At 34.9% G+C, this 17,538-nt stretch overlaps 1 protein-coding gene across 3 annotated transcripts in view; it reads left to right on the plus strand.

Moving 5' to 3' along the window:
- kcnq2b (potassium voltage-gated channel, KQT-like subfamily, member 2b) overlaps positions 1 to 17,538 on the plus strand; it is a 47,113-nt gene that overhangs the window by 13,407 nt on the left and 16,168 nt on the right. For all 3 annotated transcript variants that reach the window (XM_055213841.2, XM_055213839.2, XM_055213840.2), the window contains exons 2-7: positions 8,836 to 8,926; positions 9,010 to 9,136; positions 9,391 to 9,566; positions 16,030 to 16,155; positions 16,579 to 16,689; positions 17,015 to 17,110. In XM_055213841.2, the coding sequence (XP_055069816.2) occupies positions 8,836 to 8,926; positions 9,010 to 9,136; positions 9,391 to 9,566; positions 16,030 to 16,155; positions 16,579 to 16,689; positions 17,015 to 17,110 (727 nt within the window). The remainder of the gene's footprint in view (positions 1 to 8,835; positions 8,927 to 9,009; positions 9,137 to 9,390; positions 9,567 to 16,029; positions 16,156 to 16,578; positions 16,690 to 17,014; positions 17,111 to 17,538) is intronic.

Raw genomic sequence — 17,538 nt, forward strand, 5'->3', positions numbered from 1 at the left:
GCGGATGCGGGTTATCAAACAGGACTGTGCATGACTCGTATAAGGAAAACGGAATGACAACATGAAAATTATAAAATAGCCTACATGTTTATATTCTGTATGAAACCACCATGGGCGCTAAACTTGCGGTGTTAAAGGGACAGTTCACCCAAAAATAAATTATAAATTTTGTTACAAACCTGTATAAATATCTTTGTTCTGATAAACACGAAGCAACATATTTTGAGAAATGTTAATAACCAAACCAAGCATGAGCCCCATTCACTTCTATAGTAGGAAAAAATAATAGGCTACTATGGAAGTGAATGGGGCTCATGAATGGTTTGGTTACAAACATTCCTCAAAATATTTTCATTCATGTTCACCAGAACAAAGACATTTATACAGGTTTGTAACAACATGAGAGTTACAAACCTGATTTACAAATAAATTATACAGAATTTTAATTTTTGGGCGAACTATAAATCCGATGGGGTCAAAAATTAGGGTGCACCTAACTTTTGTGCTGGTGCACCTAAGAAAAAATGTTAGGCGCACCAGTGCAACCAGTGCAAAAAGTTAGTCTAGAGCCCTGGCCGTTCATTTAAAGTAGTCACTCATCATCAGCCGACCCCGCCTAAACCATGTCCATGTATCTATGTGGTAAATTAAGAAAAAGGAAAGTAAAGTAATAAGTAGTGAAGTTACTTTTCAAATGCAGTAACTAGTAAAGTAATCTCATTACAATTTTAAGAAGTAACTAGTAACTAGTAACTAATTACATTTTTTGAGTAACTACCCCAACACTGTGTAAAGCAGAGCTCTGCTGGCTGAGATGAGAAACATCCAAGAGCTTCTTCAAACTAGTTTTCTTTCTTACAAAAGAATCTGGGTAAAAAAGAGCAAATAAAAAGATTGACAGGAACTTTATAAAGATCACAATGAAATGTTACTTTATAGTTTGGTTCTTTTGGTCTGAACCAAAAAGACAACAATTTATTAAGATCTGGTTCGCTTAATGTTCACACCATCAGTGAACCTGAAGACAGTGGCAGCCGGTGACTTCTTTTTTCGAGGGCACACGATGTGAAGTTCGTCACAACATGTGTGTAGCCCGCCATGTGTGTGGTTCCTTATTTCAAAATAAGTGTTCTGCGCATCGCATGCCTTGTCAAAATAAGTGCCTGCTGCAGATGCGTCTAAACGGTTTATAATAAAAGTTTGCCAGATACTTGCATCTCAAGCATAATCAAAGTTTACTCTTAAGGTAGTGTCTTGTGTCTTACTGTCTTTGAATCAGTGGATGTTTCAGTGTTTTATAGGTTGGGTAAGAGAGCCTCCTGGTGGATAATAGCGGAAATATAGATTGCCGTCACCACCCGATTGGTCGAGTTTGATGACTAATTTTATGCGACAGAAGTGTGATTATCCACAACAACAATGCTGCATACTTGTTCATTTTATGCATCTTTATTTTGAGGTATTATTAACATCTCACAGCTCATAAAGATATTTCACCAAACATTTTATAAACGTAAGCATATTTTCCAGCAGTGCCGGTCCTAAATGCTGGGGGGCCCTAAGCAAACCTTTGTGAGGGGCCCTCTGTCAGTGCATTCATAAAACCCATTCAATGTTGCTGTTAGTTAGTTGTTAACTAACCACATAGTGTATTATCTTACAGCCATATATTATTCCCATATGCACATTACTTTGAAACCCTGACTGATAAACTTTCTGATTATAACGTAAAATTATAAAAAATTTGCTGTACAGTTGTTTTAATTTAAACTGTGTTGTGACTAAAAGCACTAAAAATAAACCTAATTTAAATAAATTAAAGAATCAAATTAAATATAAATACATATTGTTAATACAGTAAACAAATTAACCATTTAAAACACATTGAAGTGCATAAATGTGGTTAACTTTATTTACTGACACTGACTTTGTTTGGCAATACTAACAAGACTTTAAAATATTACAAACAAATACCTTGCTCTTTTTCCCTTGCTTCACGTTTTTTCCATTATTCTGCTCCAGACGGATAGTTTCGTTTTAAAGCAATGGTGGGCATAATAATATGCGCATTGTTAGCACATCAGTCTCCTGCGTCATGCATGCTGGCGTTTCTCAATGCAAAGGTTGTAGCGCTGCATACGTCATCAAGCTTGGTTTATTTAAGACAGTGCTTCTCAAATAGTGGGGCGGGACCCCCAAGGGGGGCTCGAAGCGACACCAGGGGGGGCGCGCGAGACCCGAGGGAAAATACTTTTTCAGGAAGTGATTTTTTTTGCACCGTCACTTAAAGACATTACACCCCAATCACGCTGATAAGCCGCTTGAGTTTTTTATTATTATTTATTGATTATATTTAATTTAATTTTTCAGTATCAAATGGTCAAAAATATTATACTTTAAATAAAGAGTGATTTTTTTATTTCAGGCAAATTGATGCATTTTAACTCTTTTCTGTTACAGACTAAAAAAACAATGTTAATAAAGTTATTCTTTGTTGTAAGTTGATCGATATTTCTTTTTTTGTGTTTTCATTAATGTTAATAAAGATACAATGTTTTGCAGATGTGTAATTTTATAGACAAATTATACTATTTACAGTCACGGAGAGTTGGGGGGCGCGAAATGTTTACTTCTTTCTAGGGGGGGCTTGACAGAAAATAATTGAGAAGCGCTGATTTAAGATAAATAGGCATTTCATTTGCAAGTCATTGCATATTATAACAATTAACCATTAACTAAGAATAATTGTCAACTTTATAATTGTTAAAATTCTGAAATACGTTTTTATGACGCAGCCTACAAATGTGACCTCTGAAGTCTGCATCCTTCGGATTGAGAAACGGCCTGCATGTTGTCCGAGTACATATCAGTGATTAAAGAAATCGTTAAGTTTTTTTTAAAAAAACCTGCATAAATCCGCATGCTTGCAAATTATTTAAAAGAACAGTATGTAGGATTGTGGCCAAAACTGGTACCGCAATCACAGAACTTGTGGCTAAAACTGGTACTGCAATCACACAACTGGTGGCCAATACACAACATGACAACGTAAACATCAGTTGAGGGCTACAACTCCACTTTTTAAATGACAATATTCTGGCCAGACCACTGTTGGCAGTGATATAAGTATTTGAAATGAAAATAATTTCTTAATGTCTAGTGACATATCAGAGCCATTTTATGATTAATTGATATCAATTTCTTACATACTGTTCCTTTAAATTAAAGCTTCTTGTTTTCATTAAACATAATAATAATTTAGATTTGGGTTTAAATAATTTTGAGATGAAGGGGGCCCCCTAGTGGTGCAGGGCCCTATGCAAATTGCGTAATTTGCATATAGGAAAGACCGGCACTGTTTTCCAGCATATACTTGATGGACCAAATGTTAATGAGGCTCTTTAGCTCTCCGTTACTCCACACCTGCCCTCTGCTCATTTTGTTTATGCATACACTGAGGGATCGCACCAGATTTCGTTTGAATCGAACCTAACATGTCAAGTATGAACACGTCCTAAAAATATCGCAAAGACTGACATAAACATAAGCTGAGCTCAACATCAGTTTCCATGCTGGTCGAGTTAATTTATGCTTGTAAGTTGTCCAAACAGCTGTTCTTTTTTGCTAGTGTCCATCTCTCTCTCTCTCTCTCTCTCTCTCTCTCTCTCTCTCTCTCTCTCCATCATGTTTAACTGCAGTGACCAAAAGGAAAGAGTTTTGACAGCCCGGTCAAGCAAAAACACCCTCTGGCCCTTCAGGCCCTTCAGCGTCTGTTTAATAATGTTGCACACGTCTCCACTCAGTGTTCAGAGAGATGAGTTATGTTGAATTCATGAGTCGTCTCTTAACAACCTTCACACTTCAGAAATGACTCTTGAAATAAGACCTGTCCCACTTTATTACTGTGTGTTTTAATCAATGTCTCACACACACACTGTCATTAATAGAGATGTGTGAATGAGGCTTACATGTGTGTGTTAAGTTTCATTCCCACAGCACTTTGGTGCCAGAACATTTCCATAAAATTGTCTGTGTGAACACGAACATGTCCGGTAAATGTTCTGGGATCCATCCGTAGAAAGTACCTACCGTACAGGGTTCCCACAAGTCCTTAAAATCCTTGAAAGTTTGTGAATCTGGGGGACAAAAATTCAAGGCCATGAGAAGTTTTTTTTAAATATACGGTCATTGAAAGTGCTTGAATCTATTTTATGCAAGAAGTTTTCTAGAATTTTTTTCCCTGTTGTTCCCTGAGAAGGGAACGAGACGCTGCGTCTTCTTTGCCATAATTCCTGCATCCCTGTAACGCCGTCTTTGGCAATATTTCAGATAGCGATATACTTCCTGGCTTCTGTGTCACCCTGTTTTTGTTGTTAAGCCTCACCATTGGTTGAATTTGATATACACATTCAGACCCACTTACCCCTGGAGGCGTCCCCAAAGTGTCACCGCAGTGATGCAGTGCAAGTTCCTTCGAAAGGGAACTGTAACAATGCATCTTAAAAGGTAACACGATGTAACCTTGCTCTCACTTGAAATGTGTCCCCACATTTTGTCCTTGAATTTGAGGGTATTGGACCTGGAAAGGTGTGGGAACCCTGATAGTAGTAACATTGCAGTATCATTCACGGAAAGTATTCTGTGTGTACAAGAGGCAGAAACAATGGCATAAGGGGCAGCCATAGTGAGGACATGCTTGTTATTGCATCAAGAAGTTAAGCAGAGATCACTGTGGTTTCTCAAGGGGAAAATCACGGAAAACTTCAGACACTGTGAATAAACCTATCAAGTGCAGGACTTTAAATACATCAGGTGTCATTACGTGATCTTTACGGTAAAATAAAAATAAAACAATCTCGGCAAATCCATTGTCCGTGTATTTTCCGTAATCTCTGTGTGAAAAGGGCATCTTCTGGTCACATGTTGTACGTGGGGAAGCACCGCTGATGTCATGGATTGCTCATAGTCGTCTTGTTGAAAATGTCCTGGCTGCAGTGAAGCTACACCAACATAATTTACTGCCATACAAATCAAACTGAAATCAGATTTTGAAGTGCGTTTCACAGCATCTTTTTCATGTGCAGTATTAAAGCCTCAGCGACTCAATGTGTGAAACCTCAGTGAGTGCATTAGAGCCGTACGTCCTGCACACTTATTAGATTCTGTGTTATAACATCAGCTGAGGAGACGCTTAAGAAAACCTCAAAGATCTGACTCAAGAATTAACAGAAGAAACATTAATATATAGCAGGTGTATTGAGTGCCCATATGTTGTGTTTCTCTCAATGACAAATCAATAACAGTAAAAGATAACACAACCTCTACACTATGTGTTGAGTTGTTAGATGTTGTTGGTTGTGTTTTTGTGAAGCTCTGCTTCTATGTTTATGTGGTTAAAAACACAGACTGTGCTGCCAAAGCTTTAAAGGATTGGAGCCATGAGGTGTCAGACTGTTACTGCGAGACCACCAATCATAAACTAAACCTTTGTCTCCTGAAATATTCATGCACTTGCAGAAATATTCACATGCTGTGTTTAGTTTCAGTGTCTGAGGGAAATATGCAAACATTAACAGATAATTTTATTGTTATAATGCAACGTCATCTCATGAGAATAAGTGTGTATTTTTATGTAAAGTGTGCTTGTATCACACATACGTTTGTTATACACACTGAAACGTATACTATTGACGTATTGACATGCAGGACTAATACGTTAATTATTTACGTATTAACAGCTTTACAGATTTGTACTCTTGTATTCCTATTCATAAATATTAAAAGCACTGCCATTGGTGTTTTTTTTACTCGTATTAATGACATGTTTTCAGTCATATTTTCTGACTTATTAATTTAAGTTTACTCATTTATCCACTGAAATGATTATGACTTTCAGAGAATTACACAATATTAAACAAAACTACACTTTAAAACCTATAAAATGAATAACATTTCTGTAATCATTTAACCATTTTGTAATATTTAGTTTGTTTGCCATGACATACAAAATTTTTTTTTTTTTAAATGCTATATTGTTACAAAAAATGTCCTACACATTTCTGTCCATTACATTGCAAAATATAAAAATAATACATGATATATTTCATATTTTGGTATAAAAAGTTTGTGTTTGGGTAAGGTTGGTAGTTGGGTGGTAACATTATTGATAAAATGGTTAAAGAGAAATTATACAGCAATCTTTATGGTATGAAATATTTTTAAATGATTTTAGCTGTAAAAATACGTCTACATTGTACGCTTCAGCATTTATTTAACCATACAAAAAATATGTTTGTGTTTTTGAAAGTTAGGCCACAGTGAGACCAGGCTGAATAATATGATGCTTCAAAAACTTTAGATTATTCGAACAAATATAATAATGTTTTTATGGATGAATGAGCAGTTTTTAAATCGGGTATCATGCTGTACTTGTTCAGTCAATAGCAATACTCTTAAATATAATATATATAAATTATAACATAAACACATTTAGACATATCTAGCAAAACTCATTGAATTACTAAAGAGATGTGTGTGTAAAATCTTTATCATTGAGGTTTGTTCACCATTGAATTCAGTTCTCTCATAGGTGACTTCTGAAATAAATTTGGTAACCAGCGTATCATACTGATCCATCAGCTTCAAATTGTGATGAACATAACTATAATGATTGTCCAGATAGACCAACACTAACCAATATTACTCTACCAATATTAGTCTGGATCAGAAGGGAATCTGTTTTCTGTGCAAAATCTATTTCATCCCTGAATTAGTAAAGACTTCTCTCGTATACATGTGTGATGTCTGGTGACTTGTACACATGAAACCCAATCCTGTTGATGTAATGAAGCTGAACCAGCAGAATGAACTGCTTACACTCCAACACACAGATTGCGTGCACACATACAAAGAGAGAGACAGAAAGAGATTTGGGTTTGTTGTTCAGGGTCAATAATCTATAATGGGAGATGTGGTTCTGTTATTCAATCCACTGGAGTGAGGTTTGATCTTTAGGATTCAACTACTGGACAGACATCTTTAATCTGTAACAAGAACTTTCATACAGATCAACTTACAAATCACAGATCTTTATAATGCACACAATTCTGTTTGTGGATAGAAATAAGTGAACACGTAAATGATAAAGAAGAGTTCATGAAGAAACGCTTTTATATTCAACACTGGAAATGTAAACTATTATCACCCATAGGAAAGAAAAGAAAGTCTTTCTTCCATGTTTTGCCAAATATCAATGAGATTAAATGAGGAGCACATGAAAGATATTTGCTTAAATCTCCTGCATCTCAGATTTTTTATTTATTTATTAATAATTGGTTAAAAAAGATGCAATAACCTTGTTTACAAAACATGAGCAGAACTCATTTAATTGACATAAGAAAACTTATTTACAGAGAAAACTGTATCACAACACACAACACTGTTATGGATGTCTATTCAAAACAGTTTCAATATCATCAGATAATGTGCGTGCGTGCGTGTGTGTGTGTGTGTGTGTGTGTGTGTGTGTGTGTGTGTGTGTGTGTAATCTCTAATGAATCCTTGTTAAACACAGAAGCGTGAAGCTCTTGTTCTCTCTTGATGTTCATTAGCAGAATGTGCTGACTAAGATGTAAAAAACAAACTTAAAGTGACAGAAAACATCTTTTAAATGAAACAGAAGTCAGTGCTACAGTGCTGTATATTTTCTTCTTCTCTTTTGTTAAGTCCAATTACACTTTACAGTACAATACAAATCCACAAGACAGATTACTGTTCTTCTGTCTAGAAACTCATTTCATTGCTTTTTACTGACTGAAAACTGAAAAATAGCCTTGTCACTACCAGTGCTCAACATTAATAAATCTCACAGTGTGTGCGTGAGTGTGTGCAAGTGTGTGACACATCATTCTGTGGTATATACTCATAAAACCAAAAATATATATTTGATTTTAAAAAAGCCCAATTTTAAAGCCATGAGATTACATATCTATCGTTTAAATTAATAATACCACTTATGACATAATTTTAATGTCAATTAAGTACTTAATTAAACAAGAGCATTAGATAGATGATGTTGCTTTCTGATTGAGAAACCCCAGCATAATTCAGAGAAAGAGAGAGAGACAGATTTTGTATATTCACCTGTTTTTTTTTTGTCTCTTTCTTGTGGAGAATTAATTCAGAAAAGACCTTAAGAGGTGTAATCTGATTGACTTTAACTAAAGCAATTCATTTGTCACCATTAAAAATCAACTTATTTACTCAATACTTTTTCCTTGATGTGAGTTTTTAGGGCATTTTCTTTTTTATTTGTATCACTTTTTAATCAACATTTACATTAACTATCTCATGTAAAATGCAAGCGGGACCAAGATCAACTTTTTAAGACCTACTGTACACTGAAAAAATTAATTGTTCAATTTACTCACATTTTTAAGGTAAGTGGTTGCAATCAATTTATTTAAGCTACATTTAAACAAAAGTTTTTTATTTTATTTTATTTTACTAGTTGTTTTTATTTAAATGTAGCTTACATAAATTGACTGGAACCACTTACCTTTTTTAGCAAATTGAATGAATCATTTGGAGATCAAGAGATGAAGAAGATATGTTTAATGTTTGTGTGTCTATAACTGATAAGCAGAAGAGATTTTCAATATATTGTTTTTCCTTTTAGACACAATAATAATGAACTCTTATGTTAAAAGAATGGGTTTAGCAGACTAATATTCATCACATAATAATAATAAATGTATTATTGTAATATTTTATAAAGACATTTTATGATGAGCCAAATGGATTCATATGGTGAAGAGTTTTGTTTTATCATTTCAGTTTTCTGCTGGTCTTCTCGTGTCTGGTCCTGTCTGTCTTCTCCACCATCAAAGAATATGAGAAGAGCTCTGAAGATGCCCTTTATATACTGGTACATGAACTTTCAGTGACTATTAGGTGACCATCTGAACACTGCAATGCTTACTTGACATTAACCTCTGTGTTTCCATATAGGAAATTGTAACCATAGTGGTTTTTGGAGTGGAGTACATTGTGAGGATCTGGTCTGCGGGATGTTGTTGTCGATACAGAGGATGGCGCGGGAGACTGAAATTCGCCAGGAAACCTTTCTGTGTTATCGGTGAGTTCATTCACGTGAAGACTTCTGGTTAAATGAAGGAAAGTGTGACACCAGCGTCATCATTAATATGAGTCCGTTCACTTGACTCGAGCTATCTGTGAAACGCCTGCGGGCATCACGCGACTACAGCTTCTGTCTGCACGAAGATCTCTAGTACTGTTTGTTAAGTTGATATGTCAGTGATAAAAACTGACAACAGCATTATTTTCAATCAGTTTATACCAGCCGTTCACTCCTGCTTTTGTATTTTACAGACATCATGGTCTTAATCGCTTCTATCTCAGTGTTGGCTGCTGGAACGCAAGGAAATGTGTTCGCCACATCGGCCATCAGGAGTCTCCGATTCCTCCAGATTCTGCGGATGATCCGCATGGATCGTCGTGGAGGAACGTGGAAACTCTTGGGATCTGTGGTCTATGCACACAGCAAGGTAACAAGATGATGACTGAAAATGTGTACATGAAATATTTTACTTAATATTTTTATATTGTTTTCAGTACAAATTTCTAAAAAATCTTAAATCAAAATGCATTTTCTTGATGAGCAAAATGATCAAGAAAATAAGTCTAGTTTTTAGAAAAAAAATATACAATTAAACATTAAAGCGACACCATGTAATTTTTCAACCTTCATAATAAATTTTCAAGACTCTACGTCACTTCCTCCACAAAATTTTTTTTAACGTGAATTTTGCTGGAGGCTAAGGAGTGTAGAGAGAAACTTCTATTATGTGACTCTGTGGCACCGTGTTAGTGTCACGAACCTGTGACACAGACACCCCGGGTTCGATTCCCCTTTAAGGCAATTTTTTATATAAACTCACAATCTTGATTGATACATAAATGCGATCTTCTTTATAAATGATGGCGATTATCTTGCATATAGTTCCCTGTATTCAGATGCTGTGTTCACATATTTACCTTTCTTTTAATGTCTATATTTACATTACAATCCAGGATGCTATAGAAAAATACATGTCTAGCGTCCCCTAGTGGCCAAAAAGTTCCGTGGTGTGCCTTTAAAACAAGCAAAAAAAATCTGCCAATAGGGTAAGAAAAAAGTCTGGAAGTTTTCTGGAATTAAGTGTTTAAGAAAAAAGTAAACTTATTTCAAGATGTTTTTTCTTGTCCAATTGGCAGATTTTTTTTTTTTTTTTGCTTGTTTTAATCTCAAATTTACTTACATTTTATATTTTTTGTCTAAAAACTAGAATTATTTTCTTATGTTGTTTTGCTCATCAAGATAAAGCATCTTGATTTAAGAATTTTTAGATATTTATACAGAAAACAAGACAAAAATACTAAGTAAGAAAGTTTTTTTTTTTTTTGCATTGTAAACTCTAAAATGTTTCTCATATCAAGACTTTTGTCTTTTGATTGATTTAATAAATACACAGCTGATTTAACTAAAGCCATTTAACATCTTAAGACCTGGACATGGACATCAATATTTTTGTTGTTGTTTGCACCATAATACTTAATTCTGTGTAACTGGAACCTGTTGGTACACAAACATGGACAATTGCAGTGCTTCATGTTCAAAGAAAAATGTTTGGTTATTATATGAATTGGTTTTTCCTAACCCCAAAATAGCTGTAAGAAATCTAAAAAAGACAAATGAAAGCTTGAGTGTTAGGAGGTTAATTATAAGCCATCTGTCAAACCCAAACATCTGGTGTTACTCACACAGATCTGATAACATCTTCTTGATTCTTCTGAGATGAGCAGAGGTGAAGAACCCATAATAAAAGAGGTTCTGATTTAAGGTTCTGATGGTTCTGGGGTGAGAACTTTGATCTTCTTGTGGTTTGTGGTTGATGTGGTTTGGCAGGACAGCACAGAAAATTCAAAGCGAATGTGCAGGAACTTGCTGTGCAAAGTTTTTGAAGATTAGAATTCCTGTAAGCCAAATCAATACTTGACAGGAGGGAATTTTCACAATTCCTTACAACACTAAATCATTTCCAAGTCTAATTATTAAAATTCAAAGTAATTGGAGTATTTTGTACTTCACAACGTTTGTAATCCTTAGGAATCAGTCGAAAAATGTAAAAAAAAAACATCTCCCTTATGTGGTACACGGCAAAAAAATATTTTTTTAGTATTGTTGTCTTGTTCTCAGTACAAATATCTAAAAATTCTTAAATCGAGATGCATTTTCTTGATGAGCAAAATAACCCAAGAAAATAAATCTAGTTTTTAGACAAAAATATCAAATTTACGTGAATTTTTTCATAAAACAAACAAAATGCCAATGGGGTAAGAAAAAATTCAAAACATTTTTAAACAATTTAAGAAAAATGTGAGAAAAAAATTCTTACCCCTCTTACGCATTTTTCATTTTGCTCATCAAGAAAATCTTGATTTAAGAATTTTTAGATATCTGTACTGAAAACAAGACAAAAATACTAAGTAAGAAAGTAATTTTTTGTATGTTTCTACACTGCAAAAAAAATATTTTTAAGAAAAAAATTCTTAGTATTTTTTTCTTGTTTTTAGTAAAAATATCAAAAAAATTCTTAAAGGGGACATAGAATGATTGAACAGAGTATTTTTCCTTGTTCTGTGATGTGACATGTAGACAAATTTTTTTTGTTTTGGTCTGTAATGCCTTAGAAGCTTCCTAAAATCCTCTCTCAGATAGCTCTATTAGGGTGGGGGATTTGAAACAAGTGGTTTTGCACCTATTTGGCTCCCCCTACTGGCTTAACTTTCAATCTCATTACTGATTGGCTGACTTTGCTGCCGCTCAAAAAATGTAGTCAATTATTTTAAAGTGGAAGGGCAGTTAGATGCCTGTGATGTCATAAGCATCAGTTTTTCAGATTGGGCTGTTTTCTGGCTGACATTTCTAAAAGAGGAATTTCTATGAGACTGAGATGTTTAGCATGTTTAGCACTTTTTGTATGTTTGTGAATGTGGGTAGACTACCATTATCCAACAAAGACAAGGTCAAAATGGTTTTTCATTCTCTGTCCCCTTTAAATTAAGATGCTTTTCCTTGATGAGCAAAATGACCCAAGAAAATAAGTCTAGTTTTTCGACTAAAAATATCAAGTTTAAGTGTTTTTTGTGCATAAAACAAGCAACAAAAATCTACCTATAGGGTAAGCAAAAAAATCTTGAAAAGTTTTTTTAAACACTAAATTCAAGAAAAATTCAAGAAAAATGTGCTTATCCCATTGGCAGATTTTTTTTTTTTGCTTGTTTTATGCATAAAATCACTTAAATTTGATATTTTTGGTCTAAAAACTAGACTTATTTTCTTGGGTCATTTTCCTCATCAAGAAAAAGCATCTTCATTTAAGAATTTTTAGATTTTTCTACTGAAAGCAGGACAAAAATACTAGGAATTTTTTTCTTGAAAATCATTTTTTGCAGTGTGGCAGTCTTGCCCTTTCCAATATGGCAGCACTATTGTCGTATACACTGTAAAAAAAAATGCAGCACAAAGTTAAGACAACTTGCTTTTGCAAGTCAATTCAACTTACTATTTTAAGTTTTGGCTATTTTAAATGTTGACCTAACTTAAAAATTCAAGTTGAAATTGTATAACTTAATTTTTAAGTTAAAGTAACATAAATATGTGTTGATTAGCCAAAAATGATGTGAATTTTTACAGTGTTTAATTCAGCAGTCAATGCGAATGTGGTGTTTATGTTTTTCTTTAAGAGAAAGCATGACTTGATGCCTCATAGGCTTGATGATGAGTTGACAGAAGCAGTTGCTTGAATCTTCTGCATTGCTGTGCGTCAGTAGAAGAGACGATCTATTTATAGCACAGCTCGATCTCTGTGCAGCTACATTTTATCATGCTTCCACTTGAAACTCTTTTGAAAGCACAACACATTTGACATCAAAAACAGACACAAAGAAATCGCAAGGTGAGCATGCAAAGATATGAAAACGTTTAGAGATTCACATGCAAGCAGAGCGAAGAAAGCATCACTGTCTGTGAAATAGTGATAGTAAATAATTAATGCTGTGTAAGTGAAATGAAAAAGGAAACTAGGTTACATATGTGATGTTGTTGGCTAGATAAAGAGCTGATGATATGAGATAACAAAGCAAAAGTATTTTGGGACGCACTGCCCTCGTGCCCCGACCTGGAGGCATCAAAGACTCAAAATAACTTTCACATCTCTCCATCTAGACGGAAGTGTCATTACTGGACTGCTGAAGGTGTCAAGCTGATATTGTTGGCGTAACTGCTGCTTATTCAGCATCCTGGTCATACTGAGTGTCCTTGAGATTCACCATCTCTACCTTTCCTATTCAGAAATGCAAAGCTCTTGGGCTTTATCCATTCAGCACATTGATTATTGTAGCCTCAGATCACCTGCAGTGCATCTGTCTGATCACTCAGTATGTGTGTTAAATAATCCTTATCTTTGACTTAGACTATTTATTTTCATCTCTCAGGTATATTTTTCAGATGAGTTTCTACTGCAGTGTTGTTTGGTCTTGCTTGTGTTTAAGCGGTGTCCTCTTTCTTGAGGTCCACAGGGAGGCTGTGAATGCTCCGGTGAAGACAAACACATGCTGACGCTGCAGAAGTTTTTTTTTTCTTTAGCCTCTTTCATTAGGATTGTGCTGTGCAGGGAGTTTTGCTACATTAGCGAAGACTTGAGCTATTATAGAAAAATAATACAAATTAGCACTTAAAAAACCAAAGGTTAAGCCTAATTAATGTGAGACGCATTAGTACATCTAATAAAGTTTTTAATATTCATGCATTGCTGACTTCAAGGCCAAAAACATTCAGCGCTAGTAATAAAAATGTTTTAACCATTAAACACAAATAAGGATCAAATACTGATTTGACCCTGTCGCCATCTCAGAGCCACAAAGAAAGTGTAATGATAAGAAAGATAAAATGGCTTTGTTGTAAAGATAAAAGGTTTTAAATCTCTACCTCTTTTGTCACTGGGTGGTTCATTTTTGTACCTTTATGGGATACAACTGTCAATCGATTAAAAGATTTAATCTAGATTAATCGCACGATTGTCATTGTTAACTTGTGATTAATCGCAATCTAATCTCACATTTTTATCTGTTCTATATTTACTTAATTTAACACTTTTCAAGTTTTTCATATTTTAATCAACATGGGCATGGACAAATATGGATGGTTTATGCTAATTTTATTATGAGTGAAACAATTATACAGTTAAATATTTTTTAAGGTTCAAATACCATCACTGCATCCATACCTTAAAATCACTGTAAAAGTAATAGATTTGGCACACACAATGTCAAAAACAATATCTATGTTCAACTTTTTTCTTTCTTTTATTGTTTGATTGACATTAAGACAGACAGCTTTAAGATCTACTTTAATGAAAGGATCTTATATAATCTTACACATTAGATATTTTTCCACAACAGCTAACCAAACATAACAGATTATATCTGTGTGAATTCTTGTTAAAGCAGATATTGTAATTTTGTCTATATATGCCTATATCAGGATCTATGTGCATGCTTCAGATCTGTCAGTCAGCGTCTTATCTCTCTTAATAACTCTTTAAACATCAATCAGGTCCTGAACTTTATCTCTCTTGATAACTATTTTAATATCAAGTTCTGCACTTTATTTTCTAATTCCTGCATGTTTCCTGCAAAACAAAAATCTGTGTTCATTTTAGACATTTGATGATTATTTTCTGTCTAAGGCTGTATCTCAATATTTCCAACAAAGTGCTAGGCCTACGGTCAAAAATTGTGCGTTGTGTTAATCGCAAATTAATAAAAATAAATGCCGTTAAAATGAATTGACGTTACGTTATTAACGTGTTCATTTTGACAGCCCTAGATACAACACATTAAAATGTTATATTAATATTATAATATTATAAAGTACCTATTGTGTACCTTTAGAGACACATTTTGTACCTGTCAGGACTCTGCCATAAGAGTCTTGTTTTATATTTATATTTTATCGTGATGGCAGGGTTCTGACAGTCTCTTGTTTCATGTGGAGGCTCATGTGCCTCTGGTGTCTCGTCTCTAGTCCCCGCCCCCTTGTTCTCCCTGTTAATTATTCATTATCAGTTCATCCCTTTCACCTGTGTTGCCCTCGTTATCTTGTTTAGTTTCCCCTATTTAATCTCCTCTTATCTCTTGTCTTGTGCTGGTTCATTGTCATCAAATGTGTCATGTTTTGCCGTTTGCAGTGTTACTCAGTTTAATGTTTTCATCAGAGTGTATCATGTTAAGTCAGTGTTGTAAATTTCATGTTGAATGTAGTTTTTCCCCCTTCGTGGTCTTTTGTTTTCATGTCTTTGTTAATAAATGTTCTATGTTCACTCCCGGATGTCGCCTGCGCTTGGGTTCTCTTGTTCTTGTGACAGTACCATTCAAATGTTAGGGGTACAAAACAGGTCCTTAAGGTACAGTAATGTACCCAAAAAGGTACAACATTGTGTTACTGTGTTTTATATACCTTTAAAGGTACAAAACATAACCTTCGGGTAGCCTACCCCCCCCCCCCCCCCCCACTGTATTATAGATGCACTGACCCATCAGACATAAATCAGAACTGGAATATGAATGTGTCTCCGAAGGGAACTTTCTCGATGGTATGGTCAAATCAATATCTTTTAAAATTGATTTGATCAATAAATCATTTTAAACACCTTAGCAACTTCACAGCAACACCCACAGCAATTGGTATAAATCTGGTTGAATCGTTTAGTATTTTATCCTGGAACAATTTTTTTTTAAAGAATAAAACATTTAATCAAAACATGAACATAAAGAAATTGTGATTGAATAATTATTTAAAAAGTGCATAAAAATGAAGTGATTGGTGGTTAAAAGTGTCTGGTTTGATTATACAGGGCTGTAACTGTTCCCCAAAAGTCATATTTACTGTGTATGTGCCCGTGACAGGAGCTGATCACTGCCTGGTATATTGGTTTTCTGTGTCTGATCCTGGCATCGTTTCTGGTGTACCTCGCTGAGAAAGACGACAATGTGATGTTTGAAACATACGCTGATGCTCTGTGGTGGGGTCTGGTGAGTCTTTTCTACAGATAAACTTGAACACAATGTACTCTCAAGTAATGTAATCTGGATCAATATCATCCCATGAGCGGTACAACCAGAGTAAATTACATTCAGAGGGTTTTTAAAGGTTTATAATGAAAAACACATCACTATACTGGATGTTATTTGCTGGATGTGAATTTTTTTTACTTTGTTTTGGTTTCTAAACACTGGAGTTTCTGTCAAATGCTATTGGAGCTTTAGCCTTTTTTAGAAAAGATTTGAAACGTGTAAAACTGAAGCATCCATACGACTTCACCAATTAGCAGTTAATCCCACTCAGTGTATTTTAAACAATAAAAATGTCTGAATTGCTGTATGAGAATATAAATAATGATTAATGGTTTCATGGTTAACTTAAAACTGACCAACGTTTCCATCACCGTCCCTCAGATCACTCTTACGACCATCGGCTACGGTGATAAATATCCAATAACCTGGAACGGACGGCTTCTCGCAGCGACCTTCACCCTGATCGGCGTGTCCTTCTTCGCCCTTCCCGCTGTGAGTCTCTGGGGAGAAATGAACAAATAACATCAAACAGACTTTCTTTTAATCGAATCTTCTGTGGAGATCACACTGGATCAGATCACTGTACTTTATCATGAATATTAAAGTGATACATAAAACAGTTACTGTTACTATTAAACAGAAGAGCTTACAATAAGAGTCAAATATAAATCCTGTGATATTGATTCATTTCAGATCATTTCAGTCTGATCTGCTGAACAGCTAAATAAATAAAAACAGAAAAATATCTAAAATAATACAGACACCGCCTTTATGACATCATATCAATTGTAGTAAAACTGGGTCAAATCTTCTGCAGGGAATCTTGGGTTCTGGGTTTGCTTTGAAAGTTCAGGAACAACATCGACAGAAACATTTCGAGAAACGCAGAAATCCAGCCGCTGGCCTCATTCAGGTAAGATGAGTTTATTGTCCCAGTTACATTTAGTGCCACCAATTTCACATTAACAGAGAAAAATGTATGTTTTGTGAGAGCTGTACTGCACAGTAAAGGTCCTTACGGGTCCAAAGAAACGTACCTGACCTAAAATGATACCCGAACCGGATGTGCATACTTTTTTTTAAAGAGAGACCCGACTCGAGACAAACCCGGGAAAATTAAACCTAAGCCCAACTCAACCCAGTAGCAATTTTTTTAACCCGAATGTAAACGGCACCAAAGTGTGTGCAGTCCACAGCCCCGCACGCACCAGTCAGACTGAAGGAAACCCAGTGACCTCTCACCAAATTTGGCTCGCTGCCTCATTTATTTTCATTTGTTATCTGACGACGACACCCAAGGTAACCGCTTACACTGAAAAAAATGATTCATTGAATTTAATC

This window comes from Misgurnus anguillicaudatus, chromosome 8, assembly GCF_027580225.2.
Source record: "Misgurnus anguillicaudatus chromosome 8, ASM2758022v2, whole genome shotgun sequence".
Taxonomy (NCBI): Eukaryota; Metazoa; Chordata; class Actinopteri; order Cypriniformes; family Cobitidae; genus Misgurnus; species Misgurnus anguillicaudatus.